The sequence below is a fragment of the Amphibalanus amphitrite genome, unplaced genomic scaffold (assembly GCF_019059575.1).
Source record: "Amphibalanus amphitrite isolate SeventyFive unplaced genomic scaffold, NRLGWU_Aamphi_draft 000339F_arrow, whole genome shotgun sequence".
NCBI classification, from domain to species: Eukaryota; Metazoa; Arthropoda; class Thecostraca; order Balanomorpha; family Balanidae; genus Amphibalanus; species Amphibalanus amphitrite.
Window position 1 is genome coordinate 255619 of NW_024881834.1, and position 21964 is coordinate 277582.

Consider the following 21964-nt stretch of genomic DNA (forward strand, 5'->3'; position numbering starts at 1 on the left):
GGCGCGGGTCGGACTCAAGTCGAAATTGCAAGCAGAATATGTGTTTTTTCTTTAAAAATCACTTATATTACAGCTAACCGTTCATTAAACTATCGATAACAATTGACTGAAAGCCAAAATATAGATTACATTCTTATAAAACAAATTCAAATATGGCGGCCGTTGCGCTAGGCTCCGCCCCCGACTCCGCCCCTTCGTGTGACGTCATCTGTGCACTTGGACACACAGGGAGATAGGGGACGACATGGGCCTGCGTTTGGGTTTCAGTCATGGTTTCGTGCCTTGGTTCGCAAAGCTTCCGTTTAGTGATTAAAATAACTGATGGCTGATCGTTTGCAAAGCTGAAACAAGGCATACCTATAAAAACACCGGCTGAAACTGAAACGGTAAATGCGAGAAACATTACAGCATCGACAGATTTGATTCAGAATGCGGATTGGAATACTGATGTACGCAAGCACAAGGGAGATACAATAAATAAATATTTTCGTTAATCGCTGATACTGACACAGAGTTTCCCAAATCTAGATACTAGACGGATAAAAAGCCACATAACTCACATGCGGATAAAAAACAATAAACATACGGATTCGGCGAGAACGCACGTTACGGTTACACATGGCGCGAATGTTTCGAAGTTTTTCCTACATCGCTGAAATGGAGATCCTAGAAAAGTGTTAATTTTCTTATAAATAACCCTTAGTTGTCTTGATTTAGTTTAAATGAAATAAATCTTAACCTTTTTCCCGCTAAACATAAATGAAAACAATGAAGTAGGGAAAGGTATAAGCAATTATCTTCAAAATCAAACTCAAATTGAGTGGGTAGGAGGCAGGAGCATAGAGTTCAGTGGTAGGAGCAAAACTTATCTCCATATGGAAGGTGTTTGGCAAGCCATAAGTGGCGCAGCTGATTCAAATATGTCATGCTTTATAATGTTCAGTTAACACAGTTTGGCTTTTAATGAACACTAAATGGCGAGTTTTTGTGCTTGTGACCAATAGAATGGTCTAATCGCTACTTCTAGCTGCCTAAGCATAGCAAGAAGAACACGTTTTCCTTCCAAGGTGGTCCGCAATGCGTCCGCAATGGCGTTTTTCAGTGTGGTTTATTGTTTGGTTAACGTGGTTCAAGTGGAAAAATATTAATTTGTATCGGTAAAGTGGTAGGTAAACTCTATTTTTTAATTAAGTTCTTCATAAACCTTATTTTTATCAATATCCACTGTGTTAAATCCAGGGTAAGCTGTAGGTTGATCCTGCATCAGCATTGTGTTTCTATGTACTTTCTAGTCTTCATTGCATTTTAATCAGAATCACCACTTGTTACCTTGACCTGAGGGACTAAGCCCCAGCCTTATAAATATGATTTAAAGGGTGGCCACTATCATTTACATAATTGCTCCTCTCAAATGCTCCCCCTCCCGTATCTAAGTATCGCGCGCAACTAAACGTAAAATATTTGAAACTCCAGTTTGAGATGAATCAGTGAAAAATAGTCATCTCTATTTGTGTGAATAGGGATGTGTCAGTGTTGCTGTCCTGTGATGATCATTTGCATTTTGGGAAGTTCCCTGTTTTGTTTTCATCTGTAAAAAAAATATTTCTTTTTGCAGTGTTATTGGAGGTTTGTGCCCAATTATCTTGGTTAAATACAGCACCCAGCATTATGATTGAGGAGGCTTTGAGACTTCAAGTGGAGGAGGAGTGTTTGAAGATTGGCTGCTGTGTCCGCTGTGCAAGAAGGTTTACTGGTGATAGAGTGCTAGACAACTATGTGGTAAGTCAGTCTTCATCTTTTCTTGACTGTCATGCATGTGCCAGTGCCTATTATGGTCTTTTTCACCCTAACTCAAGCTAAGTTCTTACAGCTTTGTCTGTCAGGCTGTCAGCACTTTACTTGAACTTTGGAACAGGACAAATGACAGGTTGAGGAGTTGCCCAAACAAGCAGTCTCTTATTTAAGCTAAAGGTGGTTCATAGAGGTGAATCAAATATTTGTGGCCCAGGCTAGAGCTGCTCAATGCAGTTATGACATCCAGCTAGTATTTATTCATCACATTTCGAATCAATATCTTTTCAGAAGCATACTGTTGAGTCTGATGCTACACAAGCTGATGATGAGCCTCCAGCCAAAAAGGCCAAAGGAGAGCTGTGTATTTTTTGCTTTGGTGTTCTGGCACCAGGTGACATTGAAGATATTGCCATGAAGGTGAGCATGTTGCATCAAATATATAGGAATAGCTGGTAGCATCTGAGACAGTTCTAATTCAGTCATTCATTCATTCAGTCAACCAATCATTCATGTTTTCATTCATTCATAATTGTATTGATGTGTATGCACCATTCACTCTTAAAGCTTTGCTACCTACTTAAGCTGACAACTTCCGAATTAAATGCTTATTTTTCCGTGAGCTTGCCAGTTCGAATTAGTGGACGGTAGTATTACATGTTCAATGCACCATTGCTGTCTTGGTATCTTCTGAATCAGGCCCCTAAATATGCAGTTGAACTGATGCCGGTTTTCAGGCGGTGACCAGTCTGACCGAGGCCGATTACGACGACCCCGTGTTCACGACGACGCTGTCGATGCCGGTGTGTAACCTGGTCCGCGACAAGAGCATCTACGTGCACCTCGGCCGCACCATAGCCGGCTACACTGACCAGGTGAGGGGAGGGGGTGGAGCGGACTTACGGGAGATCGGACAGATCGGACAGAGATCGGAGATCGGACAGAGTACGGGTATCGTCTCTTATGGTGCAGGCGACAGATCCGCTGGGTGATCGGCGGCAGCGTGAATTTTAGCGTTTTCATGCTGCCTATATTTCATTGGCTGTTTTGGTTTGTAAGTACTTTGCACCGATTCTGCGTGTTTTTCAGCTGTGTTATTTGTCAGCAGGTCTGCAAACAGGTAGACGCTAATCTGAACACACTATTTTGCGCCCAACGCATCACCGCTGGTGCTGACCATTTTTTGCACCTGCTACAGGTCAAGTTCCTCCACCTGCTACCGCTGAAGGACATCTGGAAGCACCTCATCAACGGCTCCATCGCCAAGGGTAGCGGCAAGTCGGCCGACAACGGCTACAACTCCGAGCTGATGGTGAACGTGGAGATGACGTACCGCGGCGACCGGCGCGAGATGGAGGTCATGTGAGTCAGGGGACGGATCTGTGGATTTTGTACGTTAGCTGATGGAAGTCATATTGGGAGCTAGATGTTGATGGGGGTCATGTGAGTCTGGGGGTTAGTGGGTTTTGTACGTTAGCTGCTAGAAGTGATGGGAGCTGGCTGCCGATGGTGGTCATTTAATAAGTTTGGGCAAATCTTTGGGTCTCTTTGAGTGCTTGAATAGGTTTTCAAGCTGATAACCATCATCATGATTGTTTAATCTTAAAGCCTTCTAAACAACGATGTAAAGCTTATTTTTCTACCCTCTTCCCTCCAGCTGTGACCCCTCACCATGTGCCCTCCTCCCACCCTCAGTTCGAAGCTGCGCCCGGAGCTGCGCGGCCCGGTCACCCGCACCACGGCGGACAGCACACTCGAGTCGTCCCCAGAGGCGGCGCTGGTGCGGTGCCTGCGCCTGCCACCCGGCCCGCCCGTGGCGCCGCCCACCTACCAGCTCTCCTGTCTGCGCAACGCCATCTTTGTGGCAGGTACGGTGGCGGAACGGGATGCACGGGAGAGGGTGGTGCTGGCCGGCCGTTGCGAGGGATGGAGAGGCCCTTGTTGGACCTGACGTTTTGTACACTACGTACGTCCTGGTTGAGAAGGGTGGTGGTACGCTTCCCTTCCTTTCCGCTCCTCCTCATAATTAAAAATCACACGACACAGTGACGGACACCAAATACCGGAGATATCTGAGACCAGAGATGTCGAGTGCGCCTGTCGACCGGCGACTGAAATAACACCTCAGTGCTCCAAATGGCGGCGCCGCTGGCTTTTGGACTGTCCAATCCAATTTGCCGAGCATGTTTGTGTTTCTTTCCAGTCTTTGGCTGTGGCTGCATTGTGTCATGCATGTTGTGTATTTCACTGCGTATGTGCCATTTGTATACCAACACAATATAAGTTCTTCGAGCGAGCTCGCGAACGCCACCTGTGATTTCTCGTTACGGGTCGTAGAAGCTGAGTTGCATAGGTAGAGGGCAGAGGTAGCGTTTGTTTATGCGCTTCCACCACCAACAGAGCGGAGAAGACATACCCCGCGTTCGATGTCTCTGGGACAACGAAGATTCTACGCCGCCCGGCCAATCACGTTCCATAACCGCAGCCGAGCCCCCGCTGACCTTGGACGGGATTGGCCGGACGACGTTGAATCTTCGCCGTCCGAGAGACATCGAACGCGGGGATAGATTCGCATAGTAATATAGATTATTTAGATAACAGATTTATCACATGTTTGATGTGATATAACTTTTTTGCTTCGTTTGTAGCATTTTGGGCGTGTTTTAGTACCAACAGTATCAGCTGGAAAAAAGATAGGATCCAGGGGCGGCATTGTTATTTTTAATTCTTGTCGCAATCATACGTGGTGTATCAAGTATGCGACAATTCGAACATCATTTACCTTCATGCATGCAGCTAAGACTCTTATCAAAACCCGCTGTTTCAGCGAGTTCAGCGCAGATCACCTCCTTAGCTGTGTGTGAATCTCGGAGGGCGCTGTTCCTAACAAACAGGAAACTTACGGTAATGGTGGCGCAATCGTGCATTCAACCGACAGCCAAGCGTCTGTACCTGAGGATTTCATATGAGGAAGGGTGCTTTCATCTCAATGGGTGTGCTTTTAGGGCTTTGTATCGCGCTATGCTGCATCAATTGATATTTCGTTCGTTATCTGATGGTTTATTAACCCAGGATTCTTTTTAAAACGCTTGATAAAACCTTTCAAGCAGCAGGACACCCCATTTCGAGCGAAGTCATTGGCAGTTCTGATGACGTCACATGTCTTAGTTCACTAACCGTACCTCGTGTTTCCATTTTACATGCATTCCAGCCTTACCGATCGACATCGCTCGGCGACAGCGGATAAATTCCGTGTTACGCCTGGTGTTGTTTGACCGAGCCGTCCTGGGAGGTAGGCATTTGGCGCCGACAGGGCTTTGTTCGCTTCGCGAAAGGGGCCTCTACCGTCCATCCTGAATCGTTATAATAAGACTTCCCTTTCGGAAATTGTTACCGTCCATCATCCACAATCAGCTTTACATCGTCCACAATTCGTCCACCTCCACTCCGTCCAGCGTGTGTCCATCGCCATCCATTTACGGACCATCATCCACCGTCCATCCATCGTCCACAGTCCATTTGTTTGTTTTGTTGGGCTAGGCCCTTTCGGTCCAATTAGACCATTTCAGAGCCGAAAGGAAGGTAGGAATTAGGGGGAGACATTGGTCTGGGCAGACACCCTAGCGAGTCACCGGGGCTGAGCCCGTCCCGAAAGACAGGCCGACCAGCCCCAAGGTACTCACTGCACCCGGCTACGGGGTGCGCTCCCTCGGGAGCAGCGGTGCCGCTCCAAGGGAGCAGCCTGCATGAGATAAAGCTGCCTGTCCAGCCCGGAGGGGGCTGGGGCGTGGAGGAGAAGGATTTCAGTATCCTGAGGATAGAAGCACGGAACGGTGTCCACTGGCCACCCCATGGTGACTATAAATACCCCTCCCCCGGTCCACCCCTCCCCCGCCCCTGACTGCTACCTATACTTCCCTTGTCGCCATTCTTCCCTACCCACCACCTACTGTCCACCATCAATTGTCCACAGTCCCCTGCCCACCGCTCCGCCGTAGGTCGCCAGGCCCGGTCGTGTCCACCGGCAGAGATTAGAAGCCCAAGGTTGTGAGCTCATCATGACAACCCCCTCCCACAATCGCCGGCCTAAGCCGGTGCCAATACATTCCTTCCAACCAGCCCGGTGTAGTTAATGTTTTATTAAGGCGGCTTTTACTGGCTACGCCGGATTTGTCGGTGATTTTATAAATGTAAGTAGGTAGATGCTGTAAGCTGGTGGGCCTTGTAGTAGAGAAGGGCTGCTGCTTCCTGCACGGAGTTTCGAGCTTATTCCCTTAAAGGGACCCTCCCACCTTAACATTAGATTTGAGTTGAGATAGCCAAAATGGGGTCCCTGGCTCACAATTACCGGTTTCGGCACTCACAACATCGAGAAATGCCTTAAATCAGAAATATTGAATTTCAAAATTGCAGCATTTTGATTCAGAGGGGCTAATGCTTAGGAATACCCCTCTGAATGTGTGACGTCAGCGCAGATATCTAACGATTTTTAAATGTTTGACTAAAACGTTTTGTAGCACGCGGTGGTATATGCTATTTGCGCGCAACATCTGCCGCAAATGCCGCACTTCTAAAATAAAGTCGCTAGAAACAGCGGAGATCCCAAAAAAGTAAACAAAAGTAAAAGTTTAATATCTTGAAAACCGGTGAATATTTTTCGGTGAAATTTGGTAGATATTCGTTTTCGCTCTTTCTGAACCGAGCGACATCACTTTCATGCCAATTCATAAACTTTTTTGAAGGTGGGAGGGTCCCTTTAACCCGCGCCCCAGTGGCGGTCTCAGCCAACTTCGCCCTAGTGAGGGGGGGCATATGTTACCACCCACCTCTAACTCAAAAACTAAGAGGGCTAGAAAGACGCGGTAAAAAGCAGTCGATAGCTCTCAATGCGTACGTTTGAAAGTATTTCGGTCATTTTTCATCTTGGAGCAATATTGGGGTAACTGGAGGTCATCAAAGGTCAAAATTTGCCAAATGTCATTATCTTTTTCAGAAAACATGATTATATCTCAGGAACTATGATAGCTAGAAAAACGCATTGAAAAGCAATCGATAGCTTTCGAATTCTTCTTTCGATAAGGTCATCATCAAAATTGACCTCAGGTCAACGGTTTAGCCTCCAGAGGGCAAAAACTCCAAAAATAGCTGTTTTTTCGCAAAGTGTTTTTCGACAATAACTTTTGACTAGAAAAAGCCACGACATTTCTATTGCCAGAATCGTGTTCCTCTCGCCGAGACGCGTCGAATGAACTATAATTTGACCTTGAAAGGTCAACTTGAAAATTTGACCTCAGGTCAAGGTCATGACCTGACCGGAAAAGGTCATGTTGCATATCATTCGATGCGTCTCAACAAGACAAACACAATGAAGCCATCCCCAGCGTTCTATCTCTTTCCAATCGCGAGTTATTGGCAAAAATCTGTTTGTAGCCTCAAATGACCTCGGATGACCTTTGTAGAGGCTATCAGCAAAAATGACACCGTGGTCATCACGGGTGGTCCAAATCATTGTGATTCTGAAATATTTGGACTGTTCCCAAGCGTACACACGTATCTAGAGGCATTTTCATTTTTCTCCATTGACTTATAATGGTAAGGTCACGCCACTGACCTGACCTTAGGTCACGGATATAAAAAATCCGAGATATACAAATTGTAGGCGCCCATAACATCATGCAATCAACCAAGTTTAAAACTTTTCTGACAAACACTGCAGGCTGGACATGATTGCAAACTTTTTTTAGGCCTGGTCAGTTAACTTGACCTGGTGACCTGACCTGACATGACCTGGGGTCAAAAATTTCACACATTGTCCAAAATTGATGTACGAAAAGCTATGCTAAGCGGCGCGGCGCTGCGCGCCGCGGTTTTTTATCTATACGCAAAAAACGCGACAGGGTGGTAGCATATGCCCCCCCCCCCCACTGGGGCGAAGGTTAAAGATTCGTCAGTCTTTGCTTGAGTTGATCCCACCCACTCAACAAAGAGAATACGGGATACCATGTCAACTTTTCCATGTAAAATGGTAACGCTAATAGCTCATAGGCTTATGGCAAGCTTACATAAGCTCCTCGAACTATCTCGTACCAGGCTCCATCGCAAACCTACTTCCCTAGACGGAGGTATTAAATCTCACGAAGTTTAGTCATATTACCATTATTGACGCGGACAGTACTTCACGGCCGAGTGAAGACGTGTCAGTGTTCATCCTCCCCCAGTCCTCCAATATTTGTACCATCCTCCAGTCCACTAGTCCTCCATTCAATCCGCATTGCCGGCGCTGCGACCATGCCGAAAAATATTCACGGACACGGTACATCGCCATCCGACGAGCGTTTATGGCTGGGGTCTCCATTAGATACCGATAGCTGCTGCTGATGCCACAGCTCATTGATGGTAGCTGGTGAAAATGGCTACCGAAGGGTCCGTGCCACCAGGAACTGCATTACGAACGTATGATATTAGCAGTTAGCACTGGGACTGCAAAGGATGTGGCTCCACATTGGCATGAAGGTTGGGGTCGGCGTTACGGCATTAGCTTTATTGACTTATCTGCTCGATTCGCGTCGTTGTTGGATATCATCGAAACTGTTTTCAGGCAAAATAAGGCTCCACAAATTGAACAAATTGCAAAGTACCAAATGGTAGCAGGCGATCAGTGGTTTGCTCTTTCCTCTTTTTTTCCGCATATTCTTAGTCCATCGCGTCTAATACTGACCCGGTCGTCGAATCCTGGGCATGGCTCAACTGCGCAAAGCTCTTGTCTCACCCTTGAAACTGCTGTATGTTTTACTGTCGTGAAATTCGCCGCGCAAATGCTCCTGGAACGTCCCGTGAGGAAGTGTTTGTTTAGCTTAAGCGAGCATCTAAAATGTGCTTTTAGCACTGCACGTGCAAAAACGTTCCCCTACTCTTGAGGTCGAAACTAATGGGTGAAGTATATCAAGCTTGTTTATTTGTGTGCATAGTTTTGCTCATTTTCTTTTCCTCTTGTGTCCTGCCGTCTATGGTAAAGCATATTTTAGAAGATTGAGCTCTGCTTTCAACATAATCATGGACATTTTTGGTACTAAAATCCATAATGCTCAGTATCTGATGAATAATTCCTGGCGTGCGTGATTTTTTTCTCGCATAATCCAAACCATGATCCATAAAGATCCAAGAGCATGGATGCTGCAGATTTAGGATTTCTGATCACTTCGAAACTACGTACAATCCGGTTATATCTGCCTAAAATAGTATGCTAAATGAAGCCTGCTCTGATAATAATCAACCAGACGCTCTCCTGTGAATCCACCCGTAATCATGCGTAATGAGAGATGGGATCTTATTTTTAATCACTCTCGTCGCTGCTGAGTTCACAACCTGCCTGCCTTAATGTCTCCTGCACCGCAGAGTATCTGCAGTCCACAATGTGTGATCTTTGTGACACCGGGCGTTCTTTGTAACGCGCCGCTGAGAAAGACACTTTTCGCTGTCGCTGGCGATTATCACGCTGGCGCTGCATAATCGTGCTTTCGTCATGTTCTAGCACATTCTTACTCATTCCAAATCCAGTCATATTTTCTCACACATTTCTTAGTTGAATGCCTTTATTGGTTCTTCGCATTCTGACTTGGATTTGAAAAGCTGTGTAGTCGCTACGTATTGCACTGAGATAATTGAAATCTGTCTTTTATCGCTTTGCCGATTTTGTGCTACCCCTACTCGCTTGCGATTCGACAGTAAATTTATGTTGGAATCTGAGCACTGAGATTTACACGCAGCTCATACATTACGACTCCGTATTGTGATTTGAGATGCGGTCTTATATGGTCAGACAGGTTTGCGGTGGTTGAATACGTGCGATATGTCATCGAAGAGTATTTAAGTGTCTTTTTATAAAAGCGAAGGTCACTTGCCGTTGAATTATCCGTTCCAAAAGATATTCAAATTCGTTTTAAGAGATTACCCCCGACGTTTAGCTGGACTTTTGCGGAGCTTTGGAAACCGCAGACCCAGCTAATCATCTTAGCTGGAAACCTGTATAATTATTTGTTAGCGTTGTGAGGTAGGCTTGGAGTGGGCGTGAATTTTTCAGAAACCGCGCTCAAGTCTTTACTTGGCCATAAATGGCTCCTTAAATGTATTGTATCTTGCTGACGGTGCAACCACAAGCGGATTTGCTTTGGTCATGTTTGTACAGCAAAGAATATATGATCTATTCGGTGATTTATGACCGTGTTTAAATTAAAATGTCGTTTCTAACGTCACTGACTTTGACACCCAGTGAAGACGCGTAGGCGGCTTCATCTCGGATAAAGGAGTAATGAAAATGAATGTTATTTAGCTACCTCGAACTCTACTGTTGAGTTGTTGGAAGTTGGGTTCGTTCTCAGCTTGTTTTCATGTTTTCTGTGACCGAATAAATGCCGCTCGGATATTTTCTTAAAGCGATCTGGGACCAGTATTAACGAAAGGGACTGCTGTGAATATGGTGCTACCTTTTACCATAATACAGAAGTATTCTTCCATCGCTAACCATTCTGCGTCTCCCCTCGTCTGCCGTCAGGCCGTTACAACAAGTACAGCCGCACCATGAGCCAGACGCCGTGGACGGTGGACGGGGCGCGGCGCACAGAGTCCTCGCTGCAGGAGCGCATCACCGACCGACTCGTCCAGATCACCAGGTCAGCCGGTGAGTACAGACAGAGTACAGGCTTGTGATTGGAAGTTGGAACCCGTACCTGGCTGGACTGGCCGTACCCGTACAGGACCTGGCAGGACTAAGATAGAACCCGTGAAGACACGTGACGCACAGACTTGGAAGGAACCCAGACTAGATCTTACAGGACGCCGCATAGACACAGGTTAGACTAGACAGGAGTAGGACCCATACAACACCCGACAGGGTTCGGACTAGACAGGACTCACTCAGATTCGAAGCTGACATGACCGGATTTTAGCTTGGTACGGTTCGTTCCGTACCTTTCTGCTCTTTCGGACTTCCCAGACCAAGGTCTCGACTCTCGGCCGGTGTCGTCCTCAAGCTGTTAGCCGCGTCACAAGCTGCTCGTGCCGCCGATCCGATCCATATTCATGGTACCGGGTGGCGACGGCGACTGTCGATGGTCACGAGCCTGTCGACGCCCGGAGAGGCCGGATTGGACATCTCTCGATCGCAGGCATTGTACTCCTCCCGCCTCCTGCCTGCTGTCCGTCCGCCCGCTTGTTCACCATCCACTGTCCATCCCGCCGTAGTCGCTACCCTCCTCAGATTCCTAGTTAAGTCTGGGTACCCTTAAACCAAACATCATCATCTTCCGTTCCTAGCCTATGACTTGGACTGACATGAGGAGAGAGATGTCCCGTCGGCTTTACATCCACGGCAAGTGACGGATTTGACTGCAAACGACAGGACAGTATGATGGATTTCGTCGCGTCATTCAGCAGTCGTATCATGGGGGATCAGCGCCGAGGAGCTATTTTTGTACGGCAGAAAATCGGATTATGATTCGAGATTCTCCGTACGGAAGAATGGTATTTGGTGGAGGAGTGATATTTTTACAATTGTGACGTTTTATAACGACTTTTTGTTCGACAGTTATACTGGCCGTCCAAGCTTTGATGGAAACATATAATCCAAACGCAGCATTACGTTCAGTTTATGCACGCCAGCACTACAATCCTGCAATGTTTTGTAACAAATTCGTTCACCGCCTTGAGCCGAAGGGCGTTGTTTTGATTTTAGTAGCTTGTTGCCAGATTCAGGTGGGGATTCGGGCTTACGCCCGTCTTGAATATCGATAGGGCTCATTATTTGAAGTGGGTAGAGGTTATCTCATTTTCTCCAGTCCACCCTGGGTGTTTTGGCCGTAATTACCTGCATTTAGTTATTTTCAAAGCTAATTTTACATTTGTAAGTCGTCTCAGATGCAGTTCTGACGGAACATCGATACAGGCCCAAGGTTTCCTCGTCGTGAGGCCTTGTTGGAGATCGTTGCTCTGAATGGTTGCCTGATTTGCATGACAAAGGCTATTATCCGAGACTCCTTTCGCGTTATTTTGCCACTGTTGGCAAAATGTATCTCAGTGCTCAGTAGTTTTAGTCCTCAAATCGTAGAAAGAACACCTCCGCATACTCCTTGTTCTGAAAGCAAGGCTGAATTGCTGGATCATATAGAACCTGTTGTTATTGATTTAAGTGTATGTATTTTAAAGTCGTTGGTTGTCTTATTGTTTATGCCTATAATCAAAGGTGTCATTCCTGAGGGGCTTTGTTATGACCGTGACCGGCTTTGCCGTTTTATGTCCGATATAAACCATAGTATGAAAGACATTTGTCATTTTGCACGAAAACCTCGAGGAAGGCTCAATGTTTGTTAATTGATTGGCTGTTATGGTCCTCTTAGGCTTACTTCGAATGTTAATGCTTACAGATTTCATATTTTTGTTTCAAGAAGCTTTATATGTTTAGTTTTCATATTCAATCTTTTGCCTTTCCCCTAAAAGCTTGGAGTCGAACACTGCGTTATGCTTCAAGATATGCCGATGATGAGTAATTGCGTTTCTTATAAAACTGTTGAGTGGGTGTAAATACCAAATAACTTGGGCATAAAACCGGTAGCCAAACGTCAAATGATTCCGACAGTTCATTGTTATTACGTGGAAATGAGCTGGTATGTGGGGGCGTATCACAGAAGGCATCAGTCATCATAGGTGGGGGTGGCTGATTACCGCGGAATTGAGAAGCATTTTTTGCCGATGCTAGGAATTAGCTGATTGATGGTAAACAGAGATAAATGCGCGCATGAGCTCAAACTCGTCGCTTTTTTCGTGTGGAGCAACAGGTCCTTTTCAATTTTGCGTTGTGTTAAGCGGAAGTCTTATTGTTTTTATGCCGTGGTTGGTTACAACAGCTAGTACGACTCACAAAAGGATGTTGCAGATCACTAGATGTGGTTGGTCTTGAGGATGAGAGTTAAATTTGGCTGTGAGTTGTGACGGTTGGCTACTGCCCTCCCCAGTTATGTAACTTACCGTGCTAAATCCAATAACACACCGTCAACACATAACTCCGCGCTGAATTTAGTACGACCCCCTCTGACCGTCCCTCCCCCCCCCCCCCCTGTTCCGCCAGGTGTGCGTTTCTCGGCGTCCGGCCGTGAGGACGTGGACGTGCGGACGTTGGGACGTGGCCGGCCGTTCGTGGCCGAGCTGACCGACCCGCACGTCACGCTGCTGACGCCTAAGGACCTGCTGGAGCTGCAGCGGGAGATCAACGCTGCGCATCCTGAGGTGCGCGTCAGGGACCTGCAGATGGTCACCAGGTTAGTGAGAGGGGACGGTAGGGGTCGGAGGGAAGGGACGGTAGGGGTCGCTGATCAGGGACGGACCTTGAGCTAGTGACCCTTGCTGCGGCCAGGGGCGGACCCTGAACTAGGCATTAGGCCACTGTTCAAGGGTGGATTAGCAGCAAACTATCAGAAGCTATTGTTCATTGACCTTCAATGTAAACAGGTTATGGATATCCTTTTTAAGTATTTGGCAGTTGTATTTGTAAAGCTGGGCGGAGTTGGTGGTATGATGGATTCTTAAGAAGATAATGGGAAGCGACTGTCACTGGAAAAATATGAAATAATATTTTCGGAGTTTCTTGAGTGATATATATTGAAAAATTGATAGCAAATATTTCGATACTCGTAGTGGTACCTTTTTCAATGCGAAAATATTATTTCATATTCATTATAACTTGAGGAAAAGGTAACATGACTCTTAAGTCATACATTACTGGAAAAATAGTCATGTCTGTACACGATGCCCGGTTTGACCGTCATTTCCTGCTTTCAAATTCAAACACCATTATGTCTCTTATCTCTGGTCACTCCTTGGCTAACTATCGCTGTTCTGTATGTACAAATAGCCCCGCATTTTTGTGTGAATAATCTGTGTATTTAAACGCAGATTGCAGACTGAGCGTTACTTTTCATTCTTCTGTTTCCATAATTCTGTTTGTCCTTCTTAGAGACTTGTGTTTGTCGCAGCCCAAAGTTAATATGCAGTTATCCCAAAAATGTACTCCTCGTGGGCCTCCCTGCTCATGTGCCACCACCCTCAGACATCGAACTCCACAATCGTCCTGGCCATAAACCACTCGGGACGCTACAATACGATCAGGAATGCTTACTCGGCCTTGCACTCTGTTTATCTGAGACCCATCCGACATTGGCAAATGGGCGTAATAGCGTTTCGGTCGATGCAGCGTCTTAAAGACCCCTGGCGTTCCGTCTTAGTGTCTACCTGGCGTTCGAGCGATACAACCATGCGCAGTTTTGTTGGATGTTCACTTCGTACCAGCAGGGGTTATTGTGGTGCATTGACCAGGGATCAAGGGATGATCCTCATGGCGACTTTGTTGACCATTCATAGAATCACAAACATTCTCCATAGCTGTAACGCATCGTAATATTTCAACCAACTAGCATTCACGGTTTGAGCTGCCGAATTTTGATAATCTTTCGTAATGCCATCGCATAAAAGGCAAGCCGCTCATCGTTCAATCGTACACACTATGTACGTGGTCTGCGTCTTATATTCTGAACTACAAGGCCCTAATTTACCTTACCCCACCGCAAGGGACAGAGCTTCCCAATTGAAAACTAACCCCTCCCTCCTTCCCTCCCCACAGGGAGCAGACGGCCCACCTGAAGAGCGGCGAAGAGGACAAGACCAAGTCGTACACCGCGCTTGTACAGAGTCTCTCCGGCCCCGTCAGTGCCGACAAACTATCCTCCCTCACCTACCATAAGGAGCTGGTGATCAGCCAGCAGACGCCGGTTCGCGTGCTTCACCGGCGGCCGATGGCCACGCGAGAGAAGACGATCCACTGGATGAAGGCGGAACCGATCTCGGATACCCTGTTTAAGGTGGGTGTGGGAGTGGGGCTGCAGGGATGGGAGAACATGAGGAACGGGAAAGGATCAGGTGCCTATATGCTGGCGGGTTGCGATGTGCTTGATGGTGAAGAGCTACTTCTTGCTAGGTGTGAGAGATTTTGGTTGCTTGTGGACTATGCACGGGGTATGGAGCTGGTTTCTGCAAGTGGTTTGCATGGTTATTAGCTTTTGCGTCTCTGGTGGAACCGTTCTTGCTTTGCTCACTTTCATTGGTCACTGGTCACCAATATTTCATTGAAGAATCATTGAAGAATGGAGCCGTCCTACCATACTCGTATGGTCTTTATCAAATCTGCGAGAAGCGCTATGCCACCCTCATCAAGCCCTAGCAGTGTCGTAGTGTAGCTTTCCATCTGAGCCCAGTGTCTCTCTCTCCCGTCCTTGGGCCCACCAGTCGGCCTACCCGCCAATGTAAGGAGAGGCTTTACCGATGTTCGGTGATCAATAGTTACACGGAGGCCGGATAGAATTCCTGTCCCCAAGAGGAGAGGGGCTTCAACTAACGGTGCATCCCAAATTGGCCATGCTGACGCGATGAAATGTCCTTCATGATTGGCGGTTGCCTCCCTGTGGGGTTGTTTTCGGAGAACGATGTGTGATGACGGTGGAATGTTTGGTTTGGTCGGTGGTTTGGTTGTTTCTGTGAACGTTAGGTAAGTTACTTCGTTATAAGATGTTTGGCGTTTGACATCTCCTTAGGCAGAAGTCGAATTTCGTTACGTTTCTCAAGTGACGCCTCATCTTCGTATCATCATTGGTCGAGTCTTTCGTAATATAGCAAACGGTGGGTGGTATGAAATGTATGCCGGAATCCCCGAAAGGTATCCCGAGGACCTTCTGTGGACAGTCGTGGACAGGTGGACTGAGTAGTGAGTGGACGGTTTGACAGCCGTGGACAAATAGACATCCCGGGTTCTGTGGTCAAAGGACATCCCCTAATTGTCTCCGCGGCGCCGTTAGCCAGACAGCCGGCTTTGGCTGCCCAGTGGCACTGACGGTAGCGCTCAGTTAGTTGAGTTCCCAGAAGGTGGTCGGGGAGCGGGGAGGGTGGGCGATGGGTGAGCGGTTGGAGGGGTGTAGAGGGTTTCCTGAACTAGCACACTTGTCATCCAAGCTTCAGTCAATGATTCTTTGCCATGAGAGATAATCCTTTTCTGTCGCATCGTTCCTTTTATCATCCGTTCGGCTTTCGTATGTAATGCCCCCGTTGCCCAGAGGCCATTCCTCCCTTTCCTCTGTGACCTTGACCCGGCCGTGGCGCGCTTGCCGCGTCCTTGACCGACCCTCTAGATTCCTTCCGACGACCTCTCTCATGACCACCTTCCTCCCTGCTTAGTGTCCCCGTAACGATGGTCATTGGTGAATTGTGGCCGGGGCGCGGAGATTTACCGCTCATTTATTTCGCGTTAGCGCCGCGCGCCAGCCATCCCGAGCCGCCAGTCACGGAACCGGGCACATTTGTCTCCCGAGGGTGTGATGTCACCTCACTGGAGTGTGGCGGGGAGGAGACGGCTGTTCCGGATCGCTCGGTTGTTGTGGCACGTGGAGGGATGTGCTCTTCCTTGGAGCGTGACGGGGGGGGGGTTAGGGGTGGAAGGGGGCCTCGGTGTGTGATGTAATATGAAGAAAGGGAGGAAGGGAAGAAGTCGCAAGGCCGTGGCATGGTAGGGGGTGGGACATTAAAGCCAAAAAATGCTGGGGTGGAAACTGGACATATCCGGCCGTGACGATAAAACTCCTTTGCAATTACGCCGTCTTCAGTCCGGGCACGTCTGTCCGAGCCGACTTCAAGCCATGACGTAAGGCTGCCGAACAGAACCGTTTAGAATAGTTACCAAAGCAGTTACATACTGGAAATACCTCGCGAATCGCAATGGAATACCATCTTGCGTAACCCGACTCGGTCGAACTAGGTAACCGGTCGCGGCCTGCAATATCCACTGTCCGGGATGGGCTCCGGCTCGTCCGTTCGGGATGGTCTCCGGCTCGTCCGGTATGAGCAGTGGCTCGTTCAGTCGGTCAGGGCTGGAGCTCGGGACGGTCGGAGGCCGGCCTGCCGACAGCCATCCGACTAATCCTGCGAGCCGACGACGGGAGAGACCCCGTCTCTCGTCACCCCGACGACGTCTACCCCCCCTTCCCTTCCCTTATCCGCCACCCCCGCCCCCGTCAGCGCACTTACATATCTGCAGGCGAGAATGGCACCGCTCTTACCGATAGTACGAGTATAGCGTCGTTCTTACCGGGAATAAAGGCAACGCCGTTTCTAGCCGTGAATAGACAGCGCATTTCCTGGCATCCATTCACCGAGGGATGTGCCGAGCGCCACCCATGGAAAATAGTTATCAGAAGTGGAGAGAGGCATGCTACCAGGGATTTGGCGTAGAAGATGTCAGGCATTCATGCAATGATGTCCATGAGGAGCAAAAGTGTTGACAGTGAAATGTCAGCTGTAGACTCAGAATATAAGACTGTCGCTTTATTGGCTGCCAGCAGGTATCACTGTGGCTTACGCCTAGTGTTTGCATCTATCAAAGCTATTTTTATCCATAGTATACGGCTGCAGCAAGTGATAAGCGTTAATAAGCTATGGCAGGTGTGGTGTTTATTGCTTTTAAATATTATGTGGCTTTTGAGGCTAATCCCAGCTTTCTTGAAGGTGGTTGATATTTTTCATATGATTTTAATCGGATCTCCGAAACTATTTATCTCTGCATTAGCATATTGTCGTTAAGGTAGTGGTACTTTTTATAGCGTCAAGCAATCGTAACGAAAGCTCACTTGTGGATAGCCTTGTTTTTAAATGCTTCTGGTTCGATATCGGTGGCTTTCCGTGAATAACCGCATTCCTTAGCGTACAAATTGCCAAACCGCATCCGACAAAAGAATTGTAAATGCTCATGTTTCAAGGCAAATAGTTTCTTTTTCTTGTACTTACGAAAAATAAATAAGATTTCCCTACAATTTTTCCATTGTTTTAAAAATCGGTGGCATCAGTACTTATCGGCATTCCAGCTTCCCGCTTCTCAGGGAAAAAAAAACTTTTTAATTATTTTAAATACTCAACGTCCATCTTCTATTGACTCTCCACCAAAGTCGATACTTGATGCACTGCAACTGGTTCGTAATTAGCATTCCTAAAATACCGAGTTCGATGGCAGACGTGTCATGGCCATTGGTCGGTAGCCGGCTTGTTGTCCATTCAGTAGAACAATTAATCTTGGGCCTCATTACCATTACCGATGCTAATGCCGCGTTTGTCAGACAGTACTCTGTCTGATCTGCATGGACCCAGCTAATCCTCGCTGGCATCTCCGCCGCATACCTCGGCCTTTTGTGGCGTGTTAGCACGGTGTGTAAAGGCGCTGAGCCGAGACCGATAAACAAATATCCATCCCTCTCCTTCCGTCCAACTGATGGCATGTCGGGTAAGTTGGTGTGCTTTTATGTTGCATGTCTTTGGAAGTTATGCGTCGTCTTTATTTATTGTTTTTGCCAAAACTACGATGCTGTCATGGCGTAAGTCATTTACAAATGCTTTATCGTGTTTTTTTTTGTGCTTTCTCAGTGACGTTTAAGCCCTAAATAAAAGTGCGTGTTTTCAAAAAAAGACGACAGTAGTTGCCTCGCCTCGCACATCTCTCGGTCGCCTCGTCTCTGCCGACACCGTGACATTCTATTCTCCGTTTCAGCTGCATCTTCAGACGCAGGCGGGCACCTACATCAAGGAGTTCGTGCACGGTGACCTGGGTCGCACCGAGCCGAACGTGGGCACCCTCCTCGGGGGCACGTTCGACATACTCGCACTCGACGTCGAGTCGATCGAGCTCGACTGGCCGCCGGCCATGCCCGAGAACGATGGAGATACGTGATTTTAAGATACTCGGCGAGCGACGGACACTTGATTTGCGGACCGATCGCCGGTAGGGTTGTTGGGGATTAAAGTGGTCACGTGATGTGTCGTATCAGGCTGGCCAGGCGACCGAATCGTGGTGAAGTGTTGTGTCTCGATTTGTTACATTGTTCTCTGTTCTCTGCTCAGGTTGAAGTGAGCATTGATAAATGAGGCTGTGCACCTTGCCTGGATGGGCTTCGAGTCGCTTTTTATTTGGGTAGTATGCGTTTCGGGTCGGAAATGTGCCAGGCAGCAGAATATGTTGTTTTTTGTTGAAGCTGTCATGTCTTGACCTAGAACATCGTGTATTTCCATTGATGCTGACATTTTAATAAAAAAACTGGAGTATGAAATCTGCCTTATGACGAAAAACCTTGCTTTTACTGTCGCCAATATGACTGTTCGCCTTCGGAAGAATGTCTTGTGACCACTGTCATATTAAACCATCGTAAGATATCTTATAGCGTCATTACCATAATCACGCCCATGGCATCGTTAAGCTGACGGCTGGAAACATGGCATTCGATCTACCTACAGTTATCACTGTTTTCAACAGCACATGGTTTCGACTTTCGTTGCTCTGGGAACACAGTGCGCACATGATCAGCGCTTTGATTCCATGAGCGGCGGGAGCAGCGCACGTCATTCTATCGAGTATCGCGGTACAGCCTACCCATCAGGCGCTAGTGTAATGCGGCACAGCCTATCTCAACGCACGACCACATGAAGGTGGGCGCTCGAAGCCCGTGAACTTGACCACAGCGACCGAACATTGAGGATTATCTCGAGCTGCCTGCTGGCTCTGGCGGATCGTCCGGCTGGCGCCTATTCCTGTCCCCGTGGGGCTGAGAGCCTGTCAGTTTTCGGTATCCGGCATCCGGCCTCGGTACCCCTCTGGGCAAACCATTAACTGCGAACGGAGTTCTGAATGAAACGACACTCGGGACAGTGAATGGGTTGAATGATGGACAAATAGTGTTTTTATTGGTTTCTGCTTCGCTAAAGGGGTAAGTTATTTAACAAAATTGATTGTTATTATGACGACGTTCTGGCGATCAAATAGCTCACGAGTGCTTATGCAGCCCAGTCATAATTGCCCGTCAGCAGCCCAGCCAGTGACACATTCTGATCACAGCTTAACATCGCCAAGTTATTACCTGTCCATTCTATTCGATATGTCACACCTTTTGTTTCTATGATCGTCGATGATCGAGTCGTACAGGTCCCTATAGGTATGTCAGGAGAGGAGGTGTATCCACGGGTATCGGGCCGCGTTCCTGTCATCCAGCGTCACCCCTATCGTCCTGCGTCCCGTGACCCACCCCGTCGTATAACAGACGTTAGACTCTGAGTTGTGTTCGACAGTCACTGGAGGTATGCTAGCGGACCTCCAGTGACTGTCAGTACTCAGTAGGAGGTATGCGAGCGGCACCTGACATGCGATGCTGCTTACTACGTGTTCTTTCCTTGAGATGGGGCTGTGTTTTGAGATTACGGCCCTCACATAACACCCATCAGCATCAGGCAAGGGGTTATTTCTTCTGTAGATAAAGTCGCTGCTCTCTCGTTATGAGGACGCTGCCCTCGCGTATTCATGCATAGGTGCATAAACATTGGACTTAATATTCAGGCTCGTCTTGAGTGAAGCGAACTATGCGGATCTGCATTCTGTGAAGGTAAACAAACTTCCTTTTTTGCCCACTTGTTGAAGCGGTTACGAACCTCAAGACTTCAGTGAATGTTGTTAACGGTCTTCGTTAGTGGCAATGATGAGCTCATCTATGTCCATTTTTTCGTTCACGAAATTCCTAATTGTCTTACTCATCGTCTTATCGCAGCACAATGTCTATACTAACAGCACGAGTCAGTCGCCGCTTATGTAATTGCATTGCTTTTATTCTCAGAAGCGTCAAAGCTCTCCGGCGTCGTTCGTCAGCGGCCGTGCTCCGTTCGGCTCCGGCCGGACAAAATCGGGAAGTTGGCTGGCTTCGACAGCGGCAGCGCGGCGGGCGGATTAGTGCAGTGACCCTGGCCTCCCGCGGCATGCGAGCCTGCACCGCTGCCTGGTCCCTGCGCGAGCGCGGCTGACCTGTCCCTGTCCCACCCGGCCCTGACCTCTGCCAGCCAGGGTCACTGCCAGAAACGCAAAAACGCAGCTCTTAACCGCTCTGAATATTGGCACTGATGGATTCCGTCAGCGAAAGTTGAGGTATGATCGAAGCGAAGGTAGCATTAGGTACTTCCGATGCATGGAGTGTTAGTGTTACGGTTTCCGACAAATTTGCTGGCCACACTCCAAAGGAAGCTCTTGATAGCTTGCGCATGGTTGGCGCATAAACTCACTTTCATGCAAGACTGCAGGATGGTCTGATTTCGAGGTGCCTTTCATGTATAGACAGGCTTGTGATCCTACCGTTGGAGCAGTTTTTATCGGTGATGAAGTTACGAGTGATAAACCTGAGGTTTATTACTCCCAATGGACCAGAATATTGGGAACCTGGAGCATGGTCAAGAGCGAAGACTTTGCCAAGTTTATGGGCTTATATAACGTCTACCTCTGGCCCAACAGAACGTTCTATGTGGCCGACGAGGCTGCTGTCTGACCGCTGCGGCATGAGGCTGTGTTCCTGCCCTCGGCCGACTCTCCTTGATCGGACAATCGCCGACTGGCCGTCCAAGGCTGGCTGACGTGGCTACAGCCGCACAGAAAATCCTCTCCTCGCCCCGCTCCTATCCTGACGGGATCTTACCGTGTCTTAATCCATGCATCGCTAGGCTTAATGCCAACAAGTGATAACCTTATGCCTCCTTATAACTTATAAGGTAGTTTAAGACAATCACTTGTTAACACTTCGTAACTGTCGAGTTATCCAGCATGAAGATTGGAGTTAAAGTAGATGATATTGACCGATTCTTAAAAACGAAATGTCCAAGGGTTAACGAGAACGACTAGATATACCTATGCGTCTGCTTATGCGTGATAGTGTAACTATCTATCTGTAACTACACATTACGTGGCTACGTTTAACGTGGGTATTGACACGTTATTGTGATTGACGAATACGACTGATTATGCACGTCTTTTTGTCTTTAGTGCTTACACAACTACAATGGCTAATTGTTCGTGCATATACCTACAGGTAGCAGCAGCTCAAGGTCTGATCGAAACAACTTGATACTTTCTTTCTGCATCTTAGAACGAACCACTTGTCCCTTCCTCGTTTCCAGATCGCTACTCAGTTCATTGAAAGTCTTCCTGTTTCCCAGTTCCTTCTGACCACCGTTCAGTCCATTCCGGAGATCGGGCTTCTCAGATCGTTCTATTCTCGGTTTTTGATGTAGT

General features: G+C 47.7%; 1 protein-coding gene across 5 annotated transcripts; it reads left to right on the plus strand.

Annotated features, from left to right (window-relative positions):
• Positions 1 to 258: 258 nt before the first annotated feature.
• On the plus strand, positions 259 to 18974 carry LOC122388923 (tRNA pseudouridine synthase Pus10-like). Of its 5 annotated transcripts, none has more exons than XM_043380433.1 (10): positions 259 to 386; positions 1616 to 1779; positions 2083 to 2211; positions 2529 to 2666; positions 2990 to 3153; positions 3487 to 3659; positions 10343 to 10468; positions 12911 to 13100; positions 14459 to 14696; positions 18419 to 18974. In XM_043380433.1, exons 2-10 carry the CDS (start codon positions 1669 to 1671, stop codon positions 18596 to 18598), a joined length of 1449 nt encoding a protein of 482 aa, XP_043236368.1. In that variant the 5' UTR covers positions 259 to 386; positions 1616 to 1668; the 3' UTR covers positions 18599 to 18974. The 5 variants fall into 5 exon arrangements, with proteins under 5 accessions (XP_043236368.1, XP_043236369.1, XP_043236366.1 ...); XM_043380434.1 differs by lacking the exon at positions 259 to 386 and adding an exon at positions 1060 to 1165; XM_043380431.1 differs by lacking the exon at positions 259 to 386 and adding an exon at positions 1082 to 1165 and having other exon boundaries at positions 2086 to 2211.
• The last annotated feature ends 2990 nt before the right edge of the window (positions 18975 to 21964 follow it).